Raw genomic sequence first — 17,060 nt, 5'->3', positions numbered from 1 at the left:
TCAGGGGCAGTGTGCCTTTAAATACCAGCTGCTGAGAATGACAAGTGGGTAGAGCGCTCTTGTGATAAGGTCCTGCTTGCCCTCTTCCCATGGGCATCTGGATGGCCACTGGGAGAACAAAGTGCTGGATTGGCCTGATCCAGCCAGGGCTCTTTGTGGGGTCTTAAGAGCCAAGTCCCTTGAAAAAAGATATCTGCACCACACCCTCCTGCACATAATATTGTTTTAATGACCATCCCTGATTGTGCTTAGGCAAAGGCAGAGTGACCTCTGGCTGGGAGACCAGAGCAACAATGGCTTCTGCAGGTTGATGGGGTAGAGGATGGAAGCAAGCAAATGAGGCTTCTTTAAACCACCTCTTCAGTTTTCTAAAATGTCAATGCATGCTAAAGATCGTAATGCACTGTGACCAAAAGGGAGTAAAAGGCTAGTGGGAAATATTTGGAGGGAGCACCCACTATCCCTTTTGCAGTTAAACTCCTAGCCTGATCCAGTCCCCCGTTCCTACCTACTGAAAAGAAAACATGCAGTCACTATACTTTTTGGAGCAAGAAAATTTTATCAGGCGATCGAAACACAGGGCACGTCCAGACTGTTGGCATTTTGTGGGAGGGATTCAAGTCCATACCAAAAATTTAGGGCTGCACAATCAGAGTAGATTAAAGCACTCTATCTCCCTGGTGCAACACAGACAGATTTTTTATAGTTAGGAAAGTGATGAGGGAACTACACTGAAAAATGTGGGATGAACTAACAATTAACTTAAAGATGTACTGCATAACCACTGCACAAACAGATCAGGATGAATTCAGGACAAATGCTCATTGCCATATAATCTCCCTGCAAACAAATCAGAATGAAGGCTCAGTAAAGACTAGACATAGTCTAATCTCTGTGTAAGCTTTGTGCAAGCAAATAAGGATGTTCAATAAACAAGTCATTTGAGGGTGCTGAAAACCTTGAGCTAGGCCTTAGGTGCCAACGTAAATTTGTACTGGAGGAGTTCTACCCTTGTATAAAAGATGCTTTGAGGTTTAAATAAGAAATCAGGCTCTCAGTTTAATGATGTCTCTTAACAGCTGGTACCCTGCCCCTAGGTGAGGTGGATGGCGGGGAGGGGAAAGAAAGCAGACGGGCATTGGGAAAAGTTGATCAGCTCAGCAGGATATTGCAAGCAGGCTACACTGAGCCACTCCCACTCAGGGGTAATTAACCTCATGGGGGACAGATTGGTTTTGAGATTGCAATTAACAATGCAAATTTTGCTAATCAGAAACATATGTGCATAAACCCAATTAGCTGACTGGCAGGGAGAGGAGAGAGGATGGTAATACTGAAAGGTTTCACAAGCCCAAGAGTGATGTTTTAATCATTGCTGCATGAAGCAATGGAGGAATAGCTCTCCCCATCTCCCTCAAGTCCTAGATGCTGACTGACATCCTTTCTTTCCCTCCAGAAAGTGGAACAAGGTGGAACATACCATTTAGGCGTGCCAACTTATAAACTAGCCCCATGCAGCTATCCATTTAATGGCAGTTTGATCCATAGCAACCAGGGATGCAAGCCAATGTCCTTGGCTGACTCTGGCAAGGCATCAATATATGACTGCCATAACTCAGGTCCCCTTGACACCAGTGGTTGTGTGGCCCTTGCTTGGCTAAAGGAAGACCAACTCTTTATTTTATTTAACAACAACATTATGGACTGCCTTCAAGTCAATCCCGACTTATGGCTACCGTATGAAGAGGGTTTTATTTATTATATATTTATTTATTACATTTCGACCCCACTTTTCTTTTCATGATTGAAAAACAAGGCAGCTTACATAGGGTTCCCAGGCGGTCTCCCATCTAGGCACTGACCAGACCTGACCCTTTACCATTGCCTCCCTCTGAGACTAGTCCTCCCCAGCTGGCTAGGGCCTACTCAGCTTGCCACAGCTGCACAAGCCAGCCCCTTCCTTGTCCATAACTGCCAGCTGGGGGGCAACTGGGCTCCTTGGGACTATGCAGCTTGCCCATGGCTGCACAGGTGGCAGGGCATGTAACCCCTGAGCCACTCACTGTGGGGGTGATCTTTAGCTGGCCCTTGACACCCAGGAGACCCGAGCGGGGATTTGAACTCACAGACTCTGGACTGCCAGCCAAGCTCTCCTCCCCACTGTGCTATACCACCTGTTTTAACAACATTAGATAGATACTGCTTGTTTGTAAAGACCTTTAAACAGTTTACAAAAAACATTAAAATTATCAACAAAACAAATAATTAAAAACATATTTAAAGCAATTTAAATAGCTACTAAATAAAAAAAATTAAAACAGATCAATGTCTATGTGTCTGGATAGGCTTGACTAAACAAAAAAGTTTTAAGCAGGCACTGAAAGGAATACAGCGAAGACACCTGCCTGATGTCAGCAGGCAGGGAGTTCCAAAGAGTAGATTGTGCCTTACTAAAAGAATGATTTCTTACAAGTGCAGAATGAGTATTATGTGGTACCTGTAGCAGTGCCTGTTCCGCAGAGTGAAGTGCTCAAGTGGGCACACATGGGGTAAGGCGGTCTCGTAAGTAGACTGAACCTGAGCTGTTAAGACAGTAACACCTTGAACTTGGCCCGGTAACAAATTGACAACCAGTGCAGATCTTTGAGAAGAGATATTATATGTTGACTGAGTCTCACTCCTATCAGCATTCTGGCTCAGTATTCTGCACTAATTGCAGTTTCCAGTTCAGGTGCAAAGGAAGCCCCACAGAGTGCATTGCAGTAATCTAATCTTGATTCTTCTCAGCTAAACAGGGAAGGTCTAGACCAGTCCTCCTATGAGGTGGCTGCCTCAGGGATCAAGATTTGGGAGTTCGCTATTTTTCATGATTGTGTTATTATGTATTATAATATATGTTATATATTATATTTGTTATTCTTTTTAATGTGTGTGTATGGTGTAGTGGTTAAGGTGTTGGACTATGACCTGGGAGACCAAGGTTCAAATCCCCACACAGCCATGAAGCGCACTGGGTGACCTTGGGCCAGTCACTGCCTCTCAGCCTCAGAGGGAGGCAATGGTAAACCTCCTCTGAATACCGCTTACCATGAAAACCCTATTCGTAGGGTCACCCATAAGTCAGGATCGACTTGAAGGCAGTCCATTCTTTTTTCATGGGGGGGGAGGCACTTTTATTTTCACCTGCTCCCACGTTCCTTAACTAACATCCAGCCTAATGGAAGACTTCTGGTGGACTCAAAAGTTTGGGACTCTCTTGTGACATTTTGCTTGGCTGCAATCAGGACTGAAATTTTTTGACATAAAAGTGTCAGGTTAAGCTTTGGCCACGGGTGCAAAGCAACCTATACATCTTCCCCTGCTTAGCTAATCTGATAGCTTAACGAAGAGAGAAAGTGGGAAAGAGAGAGGGCACCTCTAGCTCAGTGGTCCCCCACTTGCTGAAGACCTTGGCGGTTCACTTAGGGATCATCTGCATGGTTGTTTACTGTGTGTTTGGTGCTACTCACGTCTCCTTTAAATTTGCATGGTTCACATGATGTTACTGGCAAACAGAAGCTATCATACAGTTTGCCCCCTGTAAATCTGTACTAACCCAATCCACTGATAATACAAAAAGGGGAGAAAAAAACTCTTTACTCCGTATCTCTAGTGCTTGCAGACACTGTGCTCTGATGCTTTTAGGTGGGTGTGTCAATCATTCCCCTCTCGATGCCCACTATCTTCTCCTCCCTTTCATTTTGTTTCCTGTAGGCTGACAAGTAACTTCCTATTCTCCATTCTGCTTGCTTTTTTATGTTGCTGCAAAGGGTGCCTTTATTTTCTTTCCCCCCTAAGCTGTCCACAAAAGCATAACACTGCTCAAAGATTTGTATTTCAGCTGTATCCTACCAAGGAAAACACAGATATTCGCACTTCTTTTTTTTTTAAAAAAAGGAACCTACTGCAGCTGGTAGAACAGACTGAGCATGCTTGGTCACCATAGCAACCAGAGGGAATGGAAATATATAATTAGAGGGCGGGGCAACAAGGAAGCAGTGAGACTAATCCTTCCCAGAGGAATGCCTACCTGCATGAACGGGATTGGCAGCTATATTTGAGCAGGAATTGTGGACGGTGCAAATTTATTACAAAGGTAAATCCAGTGTTTTCCTATGAATAAATGTTTCCATGTAGATGAGCCCTTAATGATTTTTCTGCTTGTTGTAGCATGGTTTTTAACTGTATTTTTACCGACATACCGCAGACCACCTGAATGAAGCTTGTGGAGCACAGTTTGGGAATCCCTGCTGTAGACTATCAGTATTTTGCAGGAAGGATTTAAGCACATACCAGGAAATTTAGGTTTGTAAAATTAAAGCAGATTAAAGTACTCTATTGCCTTAGTACAGAGATGGGGAACCTTTGGCCCACCAGATGTTGTTAAAGTACAACTCCCATCAGCCCCAGCAAGCACGGCCAATGACCAGGGATGATGGAAACTGTAATTCAGCAATATCTGGAGCGGTAAGTGTTCCCCACCTCTGTCCTAGTGCAATAACTCCTCTTTAAAAAAAAGAAATGAGGGGTTTTTGCAGTTAGGGAAATGTATTGAAAAGTGTGTAAAGAACGAACAATTAACAGGAAGATGTAAAAACACCCCACAAGCATAACAGTTTGGATGCAGGATGAATGCTTACTGTCATATAACTGCCCTGCAAACAAATCAGAATGAATGCTCGATGAAGACTTGGTGACAATAAAGGGACTTTGGAAGTGTCAAAATAAAAGTGGCAGGTTAAGCCTGTAGCCTACCCTTTGCATAAGGTTTTTTGCAAGCAAATCAGAAAAAATGTCCAATGAACAGGTTGTCTGGAGGAGTGCAGAGAGTGACGGTGAAGTGAAGAATATACATGAGATTTCCAAGGAAAGAGCCGCTGTGGTCATAGCAGCATCTTTGACTCGCCTTGGCATCATTCCAAGAGCCCCATCCTTCTACAGAAGCCAGGCACAACACATGGCTGAGGAATGACAGGAAGTTCCTTTGTACAGAGTTAGACCATTGGCCCATCATGCCCAGTATTGACAACACTGACTAGCAGCGTCTGTCCAGGGTTTAAGGCAGGAGTCTTTCCAAGCCCTGTCTGGGGACACCAGGGTTTGAGCATGGGAACTTTGGCAGGAAAAGCATGTGCTCTGCTACTGAGCTATGGTCCTTCCTCCAAGAAAGTTAAGCTGTTGCTCCATGGACACTTGGAGTTGGATCATGCGATAAGGGGCTTTACTAACACCCACCTCTTGCAGAATATTAGTGGGGGGGGGGCTTAGATTGCTCCTACTTTCCTAAAAAGAGCCTACTAGATCAGTAGAATATCTGGGATCCTTCCCTTCCTTTCCAGGGTCAGGCACTAGCCTGGAGCTCTGTCTGTGGGCTTGTTCCTTCTTGGCTGGTGGTGCAGGTAGTTTTATATGCAGATTAGCATTTTCCCTGTCTCACAAAGCAATCCTGTCACTAATTTGGACCCATGCTGCCCAGTGCCACCCAAGAAAAGGGTTGTAGCTCAGTGGTAGAACATCTGCTTTGCATGCAGAAGATCCTAAATTCAATCTCGGGAAGCTCCACAGCTGGGAAAAACTCCCTGTCTCAAACGCTGGAGAGCTGCTGCCACTCAGTGTAGCAGTACTGTACTGACCTACATGGACCAACCATCTGACTCAATACAAGGCAGCTTCCTGTGTTCCTAGAGTCCTTCCTATGTCACCCATCCTGGTGCAGCTTGTCCAACTGGGCCTCAGTACTGCCCTGCATTGCCCTGCCAACACTGGCTCTTTCACAGCTGCTGGGACAAGTAGCAAACTCTTCTAAACCAGCTATCCTTGATTGCTCTGTGCTGGCTTGTATGTGGTTGGTTTGGGGCTCTCTTGAGTTGGGGGCCTCCTTGCAAGGAGGGAAAACATAGAGGAACGTCTGGAACAAGTGGTGGTTCTGTGTTTTTAATTTATCATTTTTTTCCCAAAAAGAAAATTTAAAGTTTAAAACCTTTTGATCCATCTGCTTGTGTTATGGAATTTCTACACCATGACCCTCCCTTTTGTATACCAATCCAGTTCTTCCTCTGTCCTTCCATCACACCTAATTTCACAGTCCCTGGGGTGTCCTGGTAAAGGAAAGGGGGTTCAAAACACCCTTCAAAGGCTCCACCTGCACTACACATTTAAAGCAGTATTATATCACTTTAAATAGTCCTGGATTCCCCCAAGGAATCCTGGGAACTGTCATTTGTTCATGGTGCTGACAGTTGTTATGAGATCCTTTTTCCCCATCACAAGGCTACTGTTCCCAGAGTGGTTTAACAATCAATCCCTCTTCCCAGGGAACTCTGGGAACTGTAGCTCTGTGAGGGGTAGGAGTCTCCTAACAACTCTCAACACCCTTACACACTATAGTTCCCAAGATTCTTTGGGGGAAGCTAGGACTGTTTAAAGTGTAAATAGTGTAAATGTATAGTCCAGATGGGGATTTAGCGGCAGAACAGGAGACAGGAAATGTGGAACAGTAAACACTAGATATTTGCAAAAAACAAAAACCCTCCCAAAAGCTCCATACAAATATTCACATTTTAGATAAATGAATATAAACATTCCTGTTCAATATGACAACACAAGGACATTTCAGTTCCCACTCCCACACAAAATAAAAAACAGACCCTTCCCACCTTTCGCCTGCTCATGGAAGAGGCACTGCCAAATAATGAGCAAGGACAAGGAAGATCCAGTGGCTGATTGCCAGACTATGGCTTCTAGTAGCCTAAAACACTAGTCCATTATTTCTGACAGGAGACGTATTCTGGAGAAAGAAGGCCCTCCACAGGCAACCAGTGGAACAGGTTTATTTTCTCCCAGAAGAAAAAAGGAGAAAATGCCTTTCATCCCATCTAAATATCCCAGAAACCTCTTGCTTTTCCACTACACTTCAGTGAAAGTACACCATTCACAGAGCTGGCCTTAGGCAAAGACAACACCCCCCATTCCAAGTACAGAAGCTGGCTGGGCAGGCAGTTGAGTTTTACTTAGCAGCGAATGGGCCATGTCCTCCACTCTACCTGAGGGCAGCAGGGTGCCTTAGGAGGTGCAGGAGAAACTGCATGGCACACACAGCTCTCCACCACTCCCACCTTCCCCCAACATCTGCAGCCTGAGGCAGACACCTCACTCTGCCTAATGGTAGGGCCGGCCCTGACTAATCACTTATATTCAGCCAATGAGAATTTATAGGATATCCTCAAGAGCTTGTGATGGCAGACTCTGACTTGTAACAAAGGAACAAGGGGCTAAAGGCTACATCCCCCCAAAAAAGTATTCCCACATGGCAACTGAGAGGCTCTTGGAGCATGGACAGTCCTTGTCTTGCAGCTCAGTGGCTGCAAGGGACCAGCAATGGCATTTCCTATGGCTACTGGAGGAGGCAATACAACTAGCATTTAATTTCCCCAGTAGCCTTTGGCAACCGGTACCTGGGTCATGGGCAAGAAGCAGCCACTTTTTCTCTCTGGCACAGAAATTCTTGCATATTCTTTGCCAAAACCAGGTCCTGTTTGGATTCTATTCTGACAGAACGGTTGACTGGTAACACCCCCACCCTTCCCCTTTTATTTCTCAGTGGGGTGCACTAGAATGGCTTGGGGACAACAAGGGTGGGAATGGCATCTCGCCACTCACACGTGGCATGACAACAGCTGGTGACCCATTTTGGCCACGCAAAAATCTCAACTGACAAACAGGTGGTTCTCCTGGACTGTACACACACAAACCCCCTGGATGAAAGATCCATCTCCTCCACAGTGAGAAAGAAGGCACAGAGCCCTTCAGATTTCAGTGGCAATGATGTCCTCATAAGGGACGTCAGTACCGTGGAGGTCAAGATCTAAGGGCTCTTTCCCATCTTCTCCTGCTGCCAACTGCTGGAGCATCTTCTCCAAGTTCTGGTTCCGTTTGTACATGTGCAGGTAGCTCTGTTGCAGCTGCTTCTGGTAGTGGATCACTTTCTCTTTCTCCTCCTTCCAGGTCTGTCGTTCCTGTTGGAAGTTGACCGTCATCTGCTCGTTGCTCTCCCGGGCCTCCCCCAGCTCCGTCTTCAGCTTTTCTACTTCCCTCCACAGGGCTTGTGCTTCCTCTGTCATGCCACCCTCTAGGCCCACAGAGACCACCCCACACTTCATCTCCTCCCTGAGAATTGTTAGTTCTGTTCGGAGCTCTGCTATCTCCTGCTCCAGCAGGTTCACCTTCTCTCTCAGCAGCTCTGACTCATTCTTCTTGCGCTGGAGCTCATTCTCGCACACCTCCAGTTCCATGGCCTTGGCATGCAGCGAGTCTTCCAAGTCCTGAATTTTCATATCTAGCAATTCCATCTTTGCCCGGAGATCCTTCAGCTGAGCCTTCAGGTTGAGGACCTCATTGGTCTTGCTGTTGAGCTCTGTCTGGGATTCCTTCAGCTGCTGTTTCAGCAGAGAGATTTCACCAGACTTCTGGCATACCTGTAGGGAAACACAACAGTGAGAGTAAGGATGCGTTCTAGGAATCAGCCTACCTGAGGCCATAACTATGTTGGAATTGAGCATAGCACTGACAAGCACAGAATGTGACATGTACATAATGGATTAGATCAGAGGTAGGGAACCTCAGGCTCAGAGGGCAAACACAGCCTTCCAATCCTCTCCATCTTGTCCTTGAAACTCTCTCCAGGCCATACCCCTTCACCAGTCATATCTCCTACTGCCTTTGTACTGAGTTCCAAGTATTTTTTTTGCCTGGCCAGAATGTGAAGTTGAACTCTGATAATTCCTCTTGTTTGCCTCTTGGGGTGTGAGAGTGGGTATGTAGAAACTAGCCTATTGTACCAAGGTAACATTTATATTCTTTGCTTTGCCCACGTTTGCCTCTGACCCCACCCACTGCTGGCATGTGGTCCCCAGAAGGCAAAGTGGCCCCCCAGCTGAAATAGGTTCTCTATCCTTGACTTAGCATCCAACTGAACTCAAATCCTGTGAGGTAGGTTAGGCTGAGAGACTGCTTTGACCAGCCACCAGCTTTTCAATATTACATTTGGTAGCAGTAAATGGATAAAACTCTTCTCAACACTATAAGAGTCAGTGCTGTGCAGTCCTTTCAATGGTTAACATTTCAACAGCCGTACGCTGGTGTGTGTGTTTTTTTCTTTTTTAATTCCCCTTTTCATTCTGGGAACATTATCTGGAGAGCAAGATTCAGTAAAATTAGAGCAGAGTACAAAAATATGAAACAAAAGAGATAAAAAAATCACACCTACACAGAAAACAGCACTTTCATTCTATCAATTCTCTATTCTGTTTCCTCCCGCAAATTGAATTTTGAAGTTCTTTCACTAAAAGGCAATCGAGAATGGGAAAGGCGTATACAGAATACCATTGCTGTTTGAAGGTTTAGTTGGGGGAAGATTCAAGAAAATGTTATAGCAGCTTGGCACTTACTCCCATCATCATTTGTTTATTCCGTTTTGATCCCATCCTTCTTTCAAAGTGCTCAGGACCACATCTGTGGTGCCTCCCACTTTGACAGCACTCACCAGTATACTTAAGAGACTGAGCAGCTCTTTGAATCTCACCCCCCTGGTTTAAATAACACTCTGTGCACTGCATCACACTGGCTTTCAGTTCAGCAAAAGCATCATAAGGACCTGAACTTTCATTTTAGCTCAGGGGTGGGGAATCTTTTTCAGCCTAAGGGCCACATTCCCTTGCGGGCAACCTTTTGGGGGCCGCATGCTAGTGTGGCAAAAGTGGACATAGCAACAGATTTGATTCTTACCTTTATACAGCCAAGCAAAGTGTTTGGCCGCCACCCAACACATCTCTCTCCATCCTCCTTCCAAGCTAGATACAAATTATCCTAGTAGGGCAAATTCCAGCCAGGAAAAAGCACTCAAGGAGGGTGTGGCCTGTGGGAGGGACTTGGCCTGTGGAGAGTCCAGAGGGTCAAACAGGGGTCTGGAGGGCTGCACTTGGCTCCTCAGCCTGAGGTTCCCCACCCATTTAAGATCTTTGCCATTTGCAGCCCTCACGTTTGGTGATCTACATGGCTGTGCAAAATAGCTTTGTGTAATTTAACATGGATGCAGCAATCCAAACATTAGCCCCAAGTTAGAACTGCTTGAGAACAAAGTGATCTTTAGGCAAAGGCCACCTGAACTATGTTATTATGTATCGAGTTTCATTTTGTGGGAATAACAGGCAACTGTAGGTAGTGGAATAACTGGGCAATACCCCAGCTGCAGATGCCACGTGGGATGATGTTCAAATTGGTCCAATTATACTGTCCTATAGCACAAAAAAAAATCACATGGTCAATCTGAACACAAGTTAATGAGTTATTCCTGTTTGTGATACTGCTTGCCATTTTTCAGGCAGGAACTGATGTAACAAGATGCTGGTAAGACAGCTGCGGCAGTTTCTGGACCGGGATAGCCTGACCACTGTTGTCTATGCAATGGTAACCTCCAGGCTGGATTATTATTATTATTATTATTATATTTATATCCCACCCTTCCTCCCAGCAGGAGCCCATTTTTTAACTGTAATGCACTCCATGTGGGGCTGCCCTTGAGGTTGGTCCGGAAGTTGCAGCTGGTGCAAAATGCGGTGGTGAAACTGCTCACTGGGGCAGGGTATCATCACCCTGCTGCTGAAACAATTGCACTGGCTGCCCATTTGCTTACTGGGCCAAGTTCAAGGTTCTAGTTTTGGTGTACAAAGCCCTATACAGTTCGGGACCAGGATACCTGAAAGACCATCTTATCCCTTACATACCCAGTTGATCACTACGCTCTGCAGATGAGGGCCTCTTGCAGATACCATCTTATCAGGAAGTCCGTTCTGCACAACATAGGAAACGGACCTTTAGTGTGGCGGCACCTACCCTGTGGAATTCCCTCCCCTTAAATATTAGATAGGCGCCATCTCTGTTATTTTTTCGGCGGCTATTGAAGGCTTTCCTCTTTCAACAAGCCTTTTAAGTTGAGACTTATCCCAGTCTGTGTCTGTGTTGGAATTGCTTTTTAATATGTTCTTAAACCTTCTTTTTAAAATGTTTTTAATCTTAGAAGATGTTCTGAAAGCTTTTTTTAAGAAACATTTTTAAAGATGTTTTGTTTTAATGTGTTTTAAAGTTTGTTTTTATGGTGTTTTAAAGTTTTTAGTGCTTTTGTTTGCCGCCCAGGGCTCATGCTGGGAGGAAGGGTGGGATATAAATCAAATAACAAACAAACGAACAAACATGTGGACCAGGGGTGCGGAATCTTTTTGGTTCCATGGGCCAGATGCTTATCAGGATCAGCCTTGTGGGTGGGATTGTGGGGAAATGGCCTTCCAGGCCAAAGTGGACCTGGTGTGTCAAGATTGACTCATGGGCTAGTGCAGCCTTTCCCAACCAGTGTGCCTCCAGATGTTGTTGGGCCACAATTCCCATCTTTCCTGACCATTGGCAATGCTGGCTGAGGCTGATGGGAGTTGTGGTCCAACAACGTCTGGAGGCACACTGGTTGGGAAAGGCTGGGCTAGAGGTTCCCCACCTTTGATGCAATCATTTTCATCGCAATGTCTGCACCACTATTCAGTGCTCATCTTAGCAGGAACACAGGACACTGCTTTATAGCAGGACCATCAAACTGACAATCATCTGCTCTAATGAGCAGCTGCTCTGCGGGGTCGCAGGAAGAGATTGTTCCTATCACCTGCCATTTGATCCTAAGTTTTAAATGGAGATTAAACAAGGGACCTTCTGCATGCAAAGCATGTGAGGTACAGTTCCTCCCATATATCATGGTAATGGAAAGCTTAACACCCAGGAACTAGGGAAATCCCAGTGCTGGAGGGGGTGAAAGTCTCTTGCAGCTTCCTCGCAGAACTGTAATTCTTAGGTTCTTCGGCAGAAAGCAATGACAGTTAATCCTGCGTACATTTGATGTTCATGCATAACCTCTCAAGGCAAAGAGAATGTAGAGCTAAATTAAAGTCACTTAGTGATATGCTTGTTCTACAGGTGAAATGTTTTGAGTCAGCCAAATGTTGTTGCACAAGAGACTGCATAAGCAGGTTGCTTATTGTGCAATCTGTTGTGCAATGAGTTTCTAACAGCTCAGCTGTTGTGTTGGATTCCTGTGTTGCATTAGCCCTTGTGCTAGTGAACAGAGAACGCTGGATATAGCCCCATGCAGTCCTTCATTCATTTCAACATGCCCTGCATGTGACTTCTTGAGATTTGTCATGGATTTGCGGAACATGAAGCTCCATGAATGAATCCAATTCCTCCTTAAAACCCATCTTTGCAGTGAAGACCTCTGCACAACCACCTAGTTCTCCGTCCTGCTGCAACTCAGCCTAAGTGGGCACAACTGAAACAACAACACATTGCTTCTCTGTTTACCCCTACCTCTGTTTCTCTCCTCTCCCATGTTGAATTTTGCAGGCTTCTTGGGGCAAGGGCCTGCCCTCTTGTATTCTGCAAAGCACCATGAAGACTGATGGTGCTAACTCACTCACTCACTCTTCATTGAAAAATGAAACTTTGGTGCTCTCCTGTTGGGATCCTTTTGTTCCTAATGTGATTCTGTGACTACATACACATGGGAATATTTCAGCACAATTGGGTAAGCAGCAAACTTTTCTGGAGAGCGCAGTCTATTCAACAAATCTAGCAATAATAATAGTGAGTTGTATCCAGCTAAGTTCTACCCTGGCTTACCAAGTTCTGCCTGTAGCAACAGTGAAATTAATAACTGTGAGGGTTTGTGATTGCTTTTAAATATTTTTAGATGTTCTAAATATAAATGTTCTAGATGGATTTTAATAATTTAAAACGTTTAAAGACATGCTTTCATTTTATTCTAGAAATTGTATTAACATAAGAAGAGTTTGCTGGATCTGGTCAGTGGCCCATCTAGTCCAGCATCCTGTTCTCACAGTGGCCAACCAGTTGCCTATGGGAAGCCCACCAGCAGGACCTAAGCACAAGATACCAATATTTTGGGTGGTATTCAATGCTAGTCCTACTCAGAATAGCTCCACTGAAGTTAATGGACATGACTAACTTAGGTTCATTAATTTAAATGAGTCTACTCTGAGTAGGGCTTAGCTGAATGCCACCCTTTGATGCTTGCCACCCTGGGCTCCTTTGGGAAGAAGGGTGAGATACAAATTTAATAAATGAATACTCAGCGTAGACTCGCTGAAGTTAATGGACCCAAGTTAGGCATTCCCAGTAATTTCACTGGGTCTACTCTGAGTATAACTAAAGTTGGAGACAACCCAGTGATGGTAATAATGATGGTGATGATGATAATAATGCCACCAAAGTAACTTTCAGTGTTTTCTAGAATCCTTTTTTTATGAGTGTGGCATACTGAAGGGCACAGCTGTATATCCAACATGCTCACTGTGCAGTAACAGAGGCAGGACCTACACCTATATAAATCCTCCCCTATGTATCCCCTTGCCACTCTCCATGGAGAAATCGGCCATTCAGGAGCTGGAGCAGAAGCTTCTGGGGAGGGAAGGGGAGCTGCAGGAACTCTAGTGCAGCTTTGAGGAGATCACTTCCTGCCAATGCTACAAGGAAAAGCAGAGGCATTGCAGGCATGAGATCCCCTTCTCTGCAACAAATATAACCCCTTCCCTGCAACAAGTGCTGACCTTTGGCATCCCAGGTGATGGGAATCCTAAAGAACCAGGTTGTCTGAAGAAGCCCCAAGACATGATGGGTTAGGTGAACACCACAGTTTGAACAAGCTATGGACCTCTCAGGTTGCTCATTGAACAGTACTTACAGAATACCCTCATCTCGGGGCACTTTCAGACACTTGGCTGCTCTTGATGTCCGACAGCCAGTGACTGCAAAAGTCAATGCTTGTTGAGTTGTCCAAATCTACTCTGGGAAGAACAAAAAGCAGGCTGGTAGAGTACTTGTGGTAGAGGGGGAAATATTAGGAAAAAGGGGCAACCAAAAGGATGAGGGGGCCGGAGCACTTTCTCTATGAGGAAAGGCTACAACATTTAGGGTTTTTTCCACTTAGAAAAAATGGCAGGTGTTGGGGGCATGATAGAACAGAGATAGGAAGCTTGTGTCCTTCCATTTGTGGCTGGATTCCAACTCTCATCAGTCCCAGCCAGTAGGGTCGATAGTGAAGGATGATGGGAGTTGCAGTCCAACAACATCTAGAGAACCATAAGTCTCCTCACCTTGTGCCTTGTGCTGGGGTTTTATAATACTATACATGAGCTAGAGACAGGGAGAGTTTCTTTCAGTGGCTCATGTCAGTCCATTCAGATGAAGCCTCTGTAAGCACCATTTTGGTACATATGCTTGTCTGACTTGTGGTGGCAATGCATCCTTTGCTCCCTCAGCATGTGGTCCTATGCAACAGATTATTGCTGCACAAGCTTTTCCCTATTCAGACGGTGCAGAGTCTTACCTCCCATTGCGTTTCCTCCAGCGCTGGAGCAAAGGCGGTCTTTTCCTTCTCATAGGACCTCAGCTTGGTCTCCAGCAGGTCCTGCTCCTTCATCAGGTTGGCCAGTTCCTCCCGGAGCTGCCTCTTGTCCTGCTGCAGCTGGAATACCTGGAGCTGCAGCAGCTGCTGCACCTTTTGGCTCTTCTGCGATGTCTGCTTGAGCTTGCTGTTGCATTTCTGCTTCAGCCCTTCCATCTCGTCCCTGCAACGCCTCTGCTTTTCCTCATAGCTCTGGCAGGAGGTGATCTCCTTCTCCTCAAAGCTGCACTGGAGCTCCTGGAGCTCCCCTTCCCTCTCCAGAAGCTTCTGCTCCAGCTCCTGGATGGCCGACTCCTCTGTGGAGATTGGCGAGCGGATGCAGGCGTTTTTCTCGGCAGCATTGGGGTGAGCAGATACTTTCCCGGGGTTCAGGATCTTGGTGCCCCCGTCGGAGAAGGACAGGGCCTTGAGACTCATCATGTTACTATCCTGCAGGACGGTGCACTGAGTGATGTTGAGGGCAGAGCCCCCAAATCGGTTCATGGGTCCCACAGGAGCAACAAGAGGGTCCAACTGGTAGCTGCTGGCTGTACTGTGGGTGGGGAGGCTAGACATGGAGTTTCTCCCTGAGTCTGACAGTCCTCCAGAGCACAGAGCAGGCTTAAGGTCCAGATCCTTGGGTTTATCCAGGGACTGGCGCTTCTGGGGAGCATGGCCAGCGTGTTCTGGAGAAGAATGGAGGACTGTGTTTGAGCGAGGGGTCACCGGCTTGAAGGCTGTGGGCCTTGTAGCACTCTTGTCAGTGGCCTGGGGAGAAGAAGAAACCAGCTAGTTAGTGTGGGCACAGAAGATTCTTACAGTTGATCCTTTTTACCTATTGCCAGAGAAAAGGCATTGCGCACGTGGGGGGGACGACATCTTAAAATTGTTTGCTGCACTAAACAACAATGGAGATCTGATTATTATTTTTTGCTGTATAAATATCTGAAAAGTTTTTTTTCCTAATAGCTACAAGAAGTTGAACCGAAATATTTGGTTGGGTTAGTGGTGGTGGAATTCAATAAAGTATGCACAGTATATTTTAAATTTGGGGGTGGGAAATCTTTTTCAGCCCAAGGGCTGCATTCCCTTCTGGACAATGTTGCAAGAGCCGCACGCCCGTGGCAGGCAGAGTAGCAAGTGTAACTTTTGCCTTTGTGCAGTAGACTAGTTTCTACACACACTCGCAAAACCTTCTCTAGCCTCTGTCCAGACAAGCAAGAGACGTCACCCAGGTTCAAGGTTACATTCCAGCCAGGCAAAAACACTCTGGGTGTGAAGAAGGGCCCATGAGAGGTGTGGCCTGAGGAGAGGTTTGAGGGCCAGACAGATAGGCCTGGAGGGCCACCTTGGTCCCCTGGGCCTGAGGCTGCATCATATAGCTTCGAATGCTATATTAAAACAAATGCAAAGCTTTACCTTGACATGATTTTTATCTGAATTCTTGCAGACACTTTAAGGCATGACAACTCAGTAGCATACGCTTCCCTTCCATTATTTAGATTTTAGGGGGAAATACCCAAGACCCGCTAGAGTAGGAGCTCAGTGTGGCTATCCTCCCTGTGGGTGGCTGCAGCAAACCTGACCAGGAATGGTTGCAAGTCACAGTGCCTGCTGATGATGCCAGATGTGGGTGCCAGGGGTTTGTGAGCTGATCCAAGGCATCAGCTGGAGGATGGAAGACCGTTGGCCAGTTGGGGGTGGGGAGGAGGAGGTGGAGCCATGTAAGAGCAGCCACTAAAAAGGACTGGGAACACTGGAAGAGCAAGAGGAGAAAAGTGGAGGGGGGGAGGGATAGGAAAGGCAGTCCTAAAGCAAGAGGCAGACAGAAGAGCAAAGGACGGTGTAGTGAGGAACAAAAGAGAGAAAGCATCAAGGATGCAATACAGAGGAGAGCAATGCAGAAGACCATCCCAAAGAAAGGCAAGAGTGCAGAGACATCTGGGAATCGGAAGTGGTGCCTGTTGCCTGCTGTCCTTCAGGTACAGAGCATAAGGAGAGCCCTGCTGGATTGGGCCAAGCTAGTCCAGCATCCTGTTCTTGCTGTGGCCAACCAGATGCCCCCAGAGAAGCCCATAAGCACAACAGCGCAATTCCCAGCATTCTGCCTCTGACAGTAGAGGTAGAACATAGTCATACGTGGAGAGATGACAGTAGCCCTGGTAGAGAGGCCGCAGGGCGTAGCAAGACCATAGAAATACCATGTCAGTTAAACTGTGTGTGTGTGTGTGTTTTACAGATTCAACTGAAGGCACGTGAGGCTACCACCTTGCAGAAGCTAAGCAGGCCTGGATCTGGTTGGGAGGGATATAACTGTAAGAAAATTAAAACAAATAAATAAAATTAACTGTGTGTTGCCTCACCAATTAAGACACTGATCTTCATCCTGGTGGGTTAGTACCAACACTGGGTCGTGGTCCCAACAACAGCACTACCACCAGATAAATATATGGTAACCTTCCCCCCCGAAAAAAATGCACTTTTGGGTTAAAGGTGGGTCCCGGATCTCAAAAGGTTGAAGGCT

General features: G+C 46.1%; 1 protein-coding gene and 1 long non-coding RNA gene across 9 annotated transcripts in view; one reads left to right on the top strand and one right to left on the bottom strand.

Moving 5' to 3' along the window:
* Window positions 1–4,003: 4,003 nt before the first annotated feature.
* LZTS1 (leucine zipper tumor suppressor 1) overlaps window positions 4,004–17,060 on the bottom strand; it is a 53,636-nt gene continuing 40,579 nt past the window's right edge. For all 8 annotated transcript variants that reach the window (XM_061592972.1, XM_061592973.1, XM_061592974.1 and 5 more), the window contains 2 exons: window positions 14,480–15,304; window positions 4,004–8,513 (listed from right to left, as the gene is read on the bottom strand). In XM_061592972.1, the coding sequence (XP_061448956.1) occupies window positions 7,845–8,513; window positions 14,480–15,304 (1,494 nt within the window). In that variant the 3' untranslated portion in view covers window positions 4,004–7,844. The remainder of the gene's footprint in view (window positions 8,514–14,479; window positions 15,305–17,060) is intronic.
* Window positions 4,050–16,855, top strand: LOC133368574 (uncharacterized). Its single transcript, XR_009758696.1, has 3 exons — window positions 4,050–4,135; window positions 12,478–12,658; window positions 16,776–16,855. It is a non-coding gene; the product is annotated as an uncharacterized LOC133368574 (long non-coding RNA).

Source organism: Rhineura floridana, chromosome 12 (genome assembly GCF_030035675.1).
Source record: "Rhineura floridana isolate rRhiFlo1 chromosome 12, rRhiFlo1.hap2, whole genome shotgun sequence".
Lineage (NCBI taxonomy): Eukaryota > Metazoa > Chordata > Lepidosauria > Squamata > Rhineuridae > Rhineura > Rhineura floridana.
Note: the sequence above shows the minus strand (reverse complement) of the source record. Positions and strands in the feature narration are given on the sequence as shown.